Source organism: Wasmannia auropunctata, unplaced genomic scaffold (genome assembly GCF_000956235.1).
Source record: "Wasmannia auropunctata unplaced genomic scaffold, wasmannia.A_1.0 LD273016.1, whole genome shotgun sequence".
Taxonomy (NCBI): Eukaryota; Metazoa; Arthropoda; class Insecta; order Hymenoptera; family Formicidae; genus Wasmannia; species Wasmannia auropunctata.
Window position 1 is genome coordinate 15,102 of NW_012089874.1, and position 10,190 is coordinate 25,291.

General features: G+C 28.6%; 2 protein-coding genes and 1 pseudogene across 2 annotated transcripts in view; 2 read left to right on the forward strand and 1 right to left on the reverse strand.

Moving 5' to 3' along the window:
- Positions 1-1,727: 1,727 nt before the first annotated feature.
- LOC105462003 lies at positions 1,728-3,074 on the forward strand (annotated as a pseudogene).
- Positions 3,075-3,487: 413 nt separating this feature from the next.
- On the reverse strand, positions 3,488-10,184 carry LOC105462004. Its single transcript, XM_011708525.1, has 6 exons — positions 10,072-10,184; positions 9,547-9,812; positions 8,913-9,182; positions 7,566-7,696; positions 6,621-6,786; positions 3,488-4,212 (listed from the first exon to the last, which is right to left on the reverse strand). The coding sequence occupies exons 2-6, from the start codon at positions 9,808-9,810 to the stop codon at positions 3,826-3,828; spliced, it is 1,218 nt and encodes a 405-aa protein (XP_011706827.1). The 5' UTR covers positions 9,811-9,812; positions 10,072-10,184; the 3' UTR covers positions 3,488-3,825.
- The window catches only part of LOC105462006 (probable cytochrome P450 6a13), a gene marked incomplete at its 3' end in the record, with an annotated part of 5,515 nt that continues 5,206 nt past the window's right edge, over positions 9,882-10,190 (forward strand). The window contains exon 1 of the mRNA XM_011708527.1: positions 9,882-9,891. Within this exon, the coding sequence (XP_011706829.1) occupies positions 9,882-9,891 (10 nt within the window). The remainder of the gene's footprint in view (positions 9,892-10,190) is intronic.

Genomic DNA, 10,190 nt, shown 5'->3' on the forward strand with positions numbered 1-10,190 from the left:
TGATAAAGTTATTTTCCAAAGTATCATTTTTGAGAAATAATTATAAACGCCTCTGTACACGCATCATCCGTACTCGTTTATGCGCTAATTTACCTACATGAACTTGATACCCGACTTTTACTAAAATAAGTTTGCAATAAAAAAAGATTAGTATTTTATTTTTAGTTGTTTGTAGTAGTATATTTTCGTTTGTAAATTTATAAAAAGAATTTTGAAAAAATGACTATCACCCGACTTTGAGTTATAGAAAAATTAATTATATATCTTGATTTAAAATCGTTTCTAGTTATTTGTAGTGACTTTCCCGTCGTTCGTAGTTAAAAAGTTACAATATATTAGCAATAAATAAAAATGTATTTTGTCAATTTTCAAGATACCTCAAATTCGCTTGCGGCATAATTTTTAGAATCGTATTTTACGCTGAAAACAATGGCGTGTGATAAAGTGTATAAATGTATAATCTATTTTTTTTCACAATTTATATATTTGTGTTATAATGTCTTACCATCTACATACGTATAATATAATCATTAAAATTTTACATTGCGCATGGCTAGACAATGACTACAATACATTTGAATGAAATCATAAGTGTCAAGAATTAAATAACGGAAAATCCATATACAATAAATTATGTATTTTTATAAACTTTGTATTATAAATAGGAATATATACATGCATAATAATTGATTGACATTGAATTTTATAAACAATATGGATATATCTTGCGTGAACTGTGTGTCTCACTGCTCAAAGGTATGTTATTATTTATATAAATAATATTTCATCTTTTTCATTAATGTTATTTTTTATTATTATATTTTTTATCTTTGTATTTTATCTTTGTTGTAAATAGTTTCCTCCTTCATTAAAATGTGATGTGATTACATAATTCATAACATTCAGTGGGGAGCTGTGGGTGATGTGGGTCTCGTCGCAGCATGCAAGAGGAAGATAAAGAACTGATTATCCGTGGCACATTGCAGCAAAAGATATCCTGCTGTCTTGATAAACTTGATAAATTTTTACTTCAAAGTCGGCCGGTTGTGAATAGCATGGTCGTTGCTGAAAAGAAAACAGGCTCTTTCGGAATTGGCAATATGGTAGAAGCTGTTGCTAATATTTTAGGTAATTGAGCTCAAGTAGAATTATTTTTTTGCATGCATATATATATATATATATAGTTATGCGAATCTTATTGCCCCGATAGTGCGCCATAATTTGTTCAAACTATTGTGCGAGTGTTATTTTATGTTTAGATACTGCTCAATTTATATTTGAACTATTAATTATAAAACTATCAGTGCAATTATACGTGCGGAATCACAATTTTTAACACCCTAATAACAATTTGAGGAGATTATCAATATAACGCACTGTTCGAAAACAATTAGTTTTTTTACTATATTTATTATCCGTTCAGCCGTTGTTGAGATCCTTTAATCGCAAGTGTTCGCGACTCGTCGGCTCGCGTAAAGACACACGGTCCGGCGCATAAACTTTAGCGCCGACACTGTCTCGTGATATTTACAACATATATGACAATATTCTATTTTACGTTTGTAGACATAAAAGACATGAAAGTTGTAAGTCAAAATTTGTCTTTGGCCGAACTTGGAATGGATTCCATGATGGCTGTTAAAATCAAGCAAACTCTTGAACGAGAATTCGATATTTTTTTCACTGCGCAAGAAATACGAAATCTTACTTTTGCAAAACTCATGAAGATGTCCAATGAAAACGTCAGTGACGATAATATGCATGCATATGATAATATGCAAAAGAAATTCGACACAAAGAAGCCAGATATTATAAAATATCTAGTTGGTGTTGTAAAAGATAAAGATTTCATTTCACAAACTTATTTTCATCTCTCCACTAAGAGACAGAAAACTACTGAAGTATTTCTTATACCAGGTGTCGATGGATGTGGAACTGTATTTAATAATTATTTAGCACCAGATATTAAATTTTCAGCAACGTCCTTGCATTATAATACAAATAACATCAATACTACTACAAACATTATATTAGAGATTATTGATCATTTTGCAAACGTGAATAATATTAGTAATTTTGTATTATGGTCGTGGAGGATTATTTTTATTTAAGAGATAAATTTCATCAAATATTTTTAATATCTTTACAGCACATATTATCGAAACTAAAAAATGGAAAGGATTTTGTAATAGTAGGATACTCTTTTAGATCTATTATCGCAATTGAATTAACAAGAAGATTGGAAGCTATGAATTTTAAAGGTCGAGTAGTTCTTATCGATGGCGCTTCTGAACAAATGCGAACTATGTACGAACATTTTACATCAGATTTTGATGATGCAGATCTTCAGATTACTGTTCTAACTAATATTATGGAAATTTATGCGGCCGAAAGTAGTGAAAAGGTACCTATAGTTCTTCTTTAAGCTTACATTGAAATTAATTTACGATGTATTTATGTACACATATTATATTATATATATGTATAAGTGTTTTTTTATGAAAATCAGTATCAATCTTTTTGTTTTATCTTTTGTTCTTGTATTCAAAGTGTTTCTTATTTTGAATTAAAAATTGTATATAAAAATTTAACGTATTATACTTTGTAGATTCTAATGAAACTAAAGGAATGTAATACCTGGGAAAAGAGATATAATATTTTCGCCTAACAATTCTTAACCATGAATACATCTCTTTCACCTACAAATTTAAAGACGCTGTGTACAACAATTTTCAAACACTTATCCGTTATGCAGCAATATAATCCATCTTTGTTGCCACCTATTGAATCTCCTATAATATTGCTAAAACCTACATACCCGTTGCATATACCAATAATCGAAGAAGATTATTTGCAGAAGGTATTTCAAAAAATTTACGTTAATTTATTTTTAACAAATAAAATTCGAAGAAATTTTTTATTAATAAAATATATAATTCAAGGTAACTCAGAATGTGGTGAAAGTATATTACGTCGAGGGTAATCATGTTACGATCTTAAAAAACAAGAAAGTGTTAGCTGCAATTAACGGAGAACCGCCATTCATAATTTGAGGTTTTAATTTATTTATAATTTAATGATTTAAGAGATTTATAATAAAAAAGTTATTTCAAATATATTAAAGATAATAGACTTTTATCTCAATTTTCTCATTAACAAAGATCTATATAAAAAAGACTATAGAAAAATTTTGATTTTTACAGGAAGTTAAACAAATTAAAGAATATTAACAAATATGTTTTATTTATAAATCAAAATCACGGAAAAGAGTCAACAATAATTTCGAGAACAACGATACATTTCGAGTTCGACTTAACATGCACTTTTTTAGATAGAAAATAAATCTTCATATTTTATTTATAAATATATTAAACTTCCGAATAATAAAAGTATGTATATTTACAAATATTACATGAACATTATATATATAATAAACAAAATTTTAAAAAATAAGGAAGAGGAATATAAATAAAACAATTTTAAGAAATTAAAACAATATTAACAATAATATATTTAATATTATTTAAACTATACAAACTGCAAAAGAAATTTGCAAGAGAGTTATTTTCGTATTTGTAAAATTTGTTTAACTGATTTTATGTAGAATCAAGTCACAAATATACAAATTATGTGTTTTGTTTTCTTCAATCATTTAAATAAATCAATATTAATAAGATATAAAGTTTAGTAAATCTTAAAAATATGTAGGTTTCTCTTTAGAAGGCCTATGTCGGCATTAGCGACTTTTCTCTAATATTTTATTTCTTTTGCGAATTTCTATTTCTTTACTATTTTTACATCTCATTATTAGAGATTAAATATGCATTAGAGATCCAGTAAACCCCATTCGTCATACAGTGGAAGTCTTTTTATTATTGCTTTTCTATAACTCTCGCTCTTTAAGCCTGGATTACCACTGCTCATGATCTCATCCAAATCTCTTGCTTCAGTCTTACTGCAGAGCGCAAATTGAAAAACCGTGAAGGATGCTACCATTCCATAGCTAGCCCTGCGCTTTATGGAATCCTTCAGTTCCTCCATGGTGGGTGGCTGCGTCTTGCAGTTTAGTTGCTTCATAGTCGTCGATAAGGTATCAAGATATTCGTTTAATAAAATATCTTTTTTGTTGTCAATGTCTGGGGAAAGACTTGTACTGAAAAAATATAGAAGATCGATTGCCGGTGATGTGTAGATGCACGCCTGGAAATCCACCTGTAATGTCAAATAAACATGTTTCATCTATTTATCTCTTAAACCTACAGTAATTGAATTTGAAATGAAATCCGTGCATTAGGAAAGAAATCGTGACGAGAAAGTTGGGAGTTTGCCCGGACGACACAGGCGCGAACAGGTGGCAGATACTTGAATGCAATCTAACTGGATTTATTACTTTAATTTACTGCAAAACACATTATACTTTCAAGTATCTTATACATTAAAAAATTACTTAAAAAAAAAATAAAAAAGCGTCAGGTATAAGCGTGCTTATCGAATAAAAACTGTACTAAATTAAAAAATAAAACTTAAGTGATATACAATATATATACATCACCATATTTTAATTGAAACATTTTCTTTTTTTAATACAAATAATAGTAGTTTTAATTTTTTTTAAATTATAATATTGCAAAATTGTTACTTAATTCAATCCAAGTATTATTTATCTAAAAGTTTTGATATCAATAATTAACAAGTTATATATAATCACATATATAAAGTTCCCGATTTATGCGATATTCCGGCACGTTTCTATAAAGATTTTAAACACATTACAATAAAAAGAAAAATATAATCACAAAGAATTAAAAGATAACAGTACAAAACAGAAATAATTTAAATACTAAAACTTTTTATGTAAAAAAACTTTATATCGCTGATAGACCGAACAAGAAAAACAATGAAAAGGATTAGTAAATTATAATAAATTTAAACCTGAGCAAGTAAAAACAAAATTCAAATATTATGATTGCAACAGAGTATAGTTTTGTTATACACTCTCTTACATATATTAAAAAAACTTAATCTAAACATTTGTTCGCAAATACATTCACGGTTATTACTTTTACTTCTGTTACATTATTCTTTATAAATTATTATCGGTTTTTTAGTCCATTGAACTTTTACTGTCTTATGTTTTGATATCTAGCAGTTCAAATCTAAACTATTGATTGAGTTTACTTAACCCTAGGTACACATATAGATACGTACCCCATGCGATTCTTCATTTTTGTCAAATTTTTAAAACACAATTTTTTTAACAATTATAATTAAAATAAAATATTAAAAATAAAATATTTTTCATCTGACTCCTGTTTATTTGTCTGTGTCAGATTCTGGCGTATCGATTTTACATGCGTTAAAAATATGCTTTCTTTTTAAGACTTTTTAAGAGATATAGCGTGTCAAAGTTAAAGAGTTTCACAGACCCCGCAATGTGTAGGAAAGGGATCCAAAAGTTATCATTTATAATTATCAATGTGTATCTAGGGTTAAAACTTGACCGATTCAGTTGTCGAGATTCGATAATCTCGGATATTCATAACTCGCTGGCGCACTCGCGATAGCAGAACGGGACGTGACAGACGTCTTGCTGCAAGATATTATAATATCTATATCTCCTAATTATCTCCTCCTTTTTATAATCAACTACAAATAAATATTGGAGATAATTAATATGCAATACATATATCGTAATAAGTGTTTCTCAAAGTATGTATTCTAATCTACTTAATCCAGTTATTTTGTTTATTTTTATATAAATTCATATTATTGCATTAAGAAAAACTCAGAAATGTACATAATTGAAAATGATTGAGTCATGTCATATTGAAGTAATAATATTCATAATGATTATTTTCTTTTTCTTGTCGTCAATTATAAATAAATATTGGAAATACGTATAGCGTGAACGTTGTTACAGTAAAGTTCCGACACTTCAGACTAATAATAGATATGGTTTAATGGACAGCTATAATTATAAATAATACTATAGATATTGTCTTTGATATCAGTCTGTTGGAAATTAAACCATATCTGAGGCAATATATTTTTTGTCTTGAAAGACTGTCGCTATTGATAAAAGACAACCAAATGTAGGAGATTTTTAATGACTTGTAAGCGTATGGATACAAGAACAATATAGATATGACATATATGACTTCCGCAGAAACGTTCGTGACCGTTTTAACTATTTAAACATGTTGGATTTTTAATAATGTACGTTTTTTATTAGTGTTATTTGTGGATTAGATTATTTGATTAATTTGTTTAATTGTCGGTGAGAAAGACTAAATATAAAGTCGAAACTTGTTCGAATATTATGGAATACATGCTTTTAACATTACTTTTGCATGATTTAATATAATTTATTTGACCATCCTTTTATGCTCGGTTCTAGCCTATTATTTTTTATTGTATTTAAAAAATATATTTTTTTAAAGTAAATCCGATGTTTCAACAAAGTAAATCGTATTACATCAAAAAATATAAATTAGATTTTACTATTTTATTTTATTTAATTCTTATTAGTTGCATATAAAACAGCAATTACATAATATACAAACTACCACACGTGTTTATATAGGAAATTTTTAAATTTTTATGACGTAAATGGTACTTACAATTATGTGATCAGTAGGTTTGTCTTCATTGTCATATTTAAACATCATATTATTCACGTGAAAATCACCATGATTAATAACATTAAATTCATCCTCGGAGAGCTTAACTGCATCTATTCCTATTTGATATATGTGATCGGCGAGTTTAGCAATTCTTTCCGAGTATCTAGCAATAAAAATCACATAAATTTGTACAAAATTAGACAAAAACAATATAAATATTTGCTTTAAATAGCGCAATTTGTACTTATATTTGTTATTTTCTGCTTAACATAAGCAGTCTTTTTATACTAATACATTTATCTTGTGTCGTATAAAATGTTGTTTTGAACTGACAAGGAAACCTCGCGAAGTGTCAAATTCTGATTTTAATGAAACTTTGTATACTTTGAGGTTACATAAATAAATAAATTTAGAAGTTATCAGTTGATGCTAAAAAACGATTTAAAGAGATGAATCCATCCCTTATATGTAAATTAATTCTTTTTCTCTTTTGTTATATCTCGAAAACTATTCAAGATATCAAAAAATGTTGTATATAAAAGTTTTACAGTAAAATTGTCTTTATTCATTTACGTTAATAATATTTTTTTAAATAATTATATTTAAAAATTTTTTTTAAATAATCATTTTCAAAAAATTCTATTAACGTAAATAAATAGAGGTAATTTTACAGTAAAACTTTTGTATAAAACATTTTTTGATATCTTGAATAGTTTTTGAGATATAACAAAAGAAAAAATAATTAATTTACATATAAGGGATGATTTTATCCCTTTAAACCGGTTTTTTAGCACTAACTAATAATTTCTAAATTCATCTATTTATGTGACCTCAAAGTGTATCAAGTTTCATTAAAATCAGAATTTGACACTTCGCGAGGTTCCCTTGTGAGTACAAGAAACAGTAACGAGAAATATTGCCGTTTACGTATACAAAATTTACTTTTTTACTTCTGGCCAATTTACAATCTCCTCTGATAAAGCTTTTGTACTCGTAATAAAATAATCTTTCATTTCCGGCGGGTGCTGGTTGTTAAACATTCCTTTCGTATACATCTCCTTTTGCTTTGGTTCCTAAAATATTAAAATATTTTTATGAAAAGATGTTGAAATTTATTTCCATTTGATCAAATATGAAGTTAAGTAATTATTAATAAGTAGTTTTTACTTCGGATTGACAATTTAGAATGTCACGTAATTAATGGCTACACAAAAACAGAAAAACTCTACATTAATTTTATTAACTTTAAATAATTAAATAATTTCATTAATTTTAAATTATAATTTTGCAAGAGTAAAGGTATTTATTGTTATAATTAGTTGGGCATGAATATACATATGTATATATACAGTGCGGTAGCGCGCCAAAAGTTCCGACCCACCTAAATAATTTAATTCTGAATAGTTTCAGATATTGGATTGAAATTTATAAGAACACAATGGCATCAAGGAATGTATTATTTAACCTGAACAACTTGAATTGAACACCTTTTCTAAAGAATGTAAAGTGTATTAAACACGTTGTTCTAAAGCTGTACAGGTTTTACTAAAAATCATTTCTTAGCAGAGTAGCATTAAAATTGTAAACGTTTTGTCACATTTCAAACTAATGTCTATTAATAAAACTTTTGAATACTTCTAATTATTATATATCATGTTTTTAACAGATACTTTGAATAATAATTCAAGAACAATTTCGTAGCAATTCAATGTTCATATCGTGCAATCAAAGTAATATTCCACATACACATTTGTTACGTTCAACATTAAGAACTTAAGGTTAGGCCAAACTAACGAGCTTATTTAAACGAGGATGACAATCATTGAAAGTTTCTTATTACGAGATTTTTAAAGCATTATACATAAAAAAATATTAACGCTATACGTGGTACATGTTTTGACCTATAGATTAGTGTTCTTCAGCCACCTCAACGAATAATAGTTACAGACACATATTAAATATAGAAATTAATACGTTACAATCCATAGAGTCAAATAAGAATGCGTTACAATTACGAACATGTACCACGTATAGCATTGATATTTTTTATGTATAATGCTTTAAAAATCTTGTTGTAATAAAAAACGCTGTTATCCTCGTTTAAATAAACTCGTTAATAGTCTTAATTTGTTTGTCTTTACAAGGACGAGCAGGCTTAATTTGTTTGTTTATTAAGGACTTATTATCGCGAACATTTAGAACTTGCATGATCTGTGGATTTGTGTCATTGACTTGAATTTTTAATAATTGCAGTGAGACATTACGACCGAGTTACACGTGACGATTTACCTTCTCGCATACGGCTACAGAGGTTGCATGAAACCTGGCTAGTCCGCGAAGCGCCAATATGGAATGAGCTAAGTCAAGACGAGCCACACGATCGGCCAAGCGAAAGCCAAGAGGTACAAGATCCTCGATCGCCAGAAGCGTTGGATTGTCATTTTGCGCGTATAAACCCTTCGCGCTTAAGCGATATTTCGGCTCTAACAAATTATTCATTTTATCCAAGGTATCTGACATCATCGATATTTCGGTTTGAAAAATACCTGATTGTGTGATCTGTAAACAAGTTTTACCTATAATTTGTGACGTGAAGGCCTGAATAGAAAATTTATGTGAGAGAAAGTTTTTGGCTTACCGAATGGGAAATAAATATTAATTTTATTCATAATTAAATTTTATCTTAAAAAGTCTGGAGAACGTTTTCTTGAAATATAGTATTTGCTTCTTTAAACTGAACTCATAAAAATTTCATCTTTAATTCCTAATTACTCACAAATAATTAAAATAATTATACTACTCTTTTTGTTAAGTAGAAATTTATACCAAAATAATAGAACCTGCTAATTTGATCTCTCACTTTCTCTCTCTTTTTCCCTCTCTCCTAATTCTTAGAAACATCGTTTAAGTTAGATTAACTTACAAGATTGTATCGAACGCTATTTGATCCTTTGAGTATAGGCGAGAGTTTGACGATGATTGATTTCTTCTCTGTAATCTTACTGCTGTCTTGGTCACGTGAAAATTCAGCAGTAATTCTGATCATGTCGCTGCCGTAGTTATCACCTTTGATCGTGGCCGGTTTCGAGAACATATTAATCACCCGAATCGAATTGTCGCCTTCCGACTTTCGCAGGATTTTCTCCACGTAGCATTGATCTAGCCATGACGGTGTCTCTAAGGCCATTTCTGAAATTAGAATTGAAATTGAAGAACTTCCCTGGCAATTAATCATTGTTTTTCCTATCATGTTCCGAAATGCGAGAGCGTTCTTTACAATAATTTATTGCTCGCTGCAATATTTATCACATTTTTTTCCTTTCCACCCGAAAGCTCCTTCCATTTCGACTTTTCCTTCTCATTCCAACTTTTCCACACTTTCCTTTATTATTCGTCTCACGTTTTGTTTTATTATTTTTATTTGTATCCATCGATATACAAAACATACGTGTTTCGTTCTTGTCCGGGAACACAGGCCACGTTGCCGCGCGTGCACCGATAACCCACTATTCCCGCTTTTGAGTCGAGTCTACTGTGGTAGACGAGTTTTTCTTGTAATAATTCACC

Excerpts from the sequence above, each read along its gene's own strand:
- LOC105462004 (XM_011708525.1), bottom strand. The coding sequence starts at position 9,810 with ATGGCCTTAGAGACACCGTCATGGCTAGATCAATGCTACGTGGAGAAA. Across the intron at positions 7,697-8,912 it reads CTGTAGCCGTATGCGAGAAG|GAACCAAAGCAAAAGGAGAT; the intron begins GTAAATCGTCAC and ends TTAATATTTTAG. Across the intron at positions 4,213-6,620 it reads AACCTACTGATCACATAATT|GTGGATTTCCAGGCGTGCAT; the intron begins GTAAGTACCATT and ends TTGACATTACAG.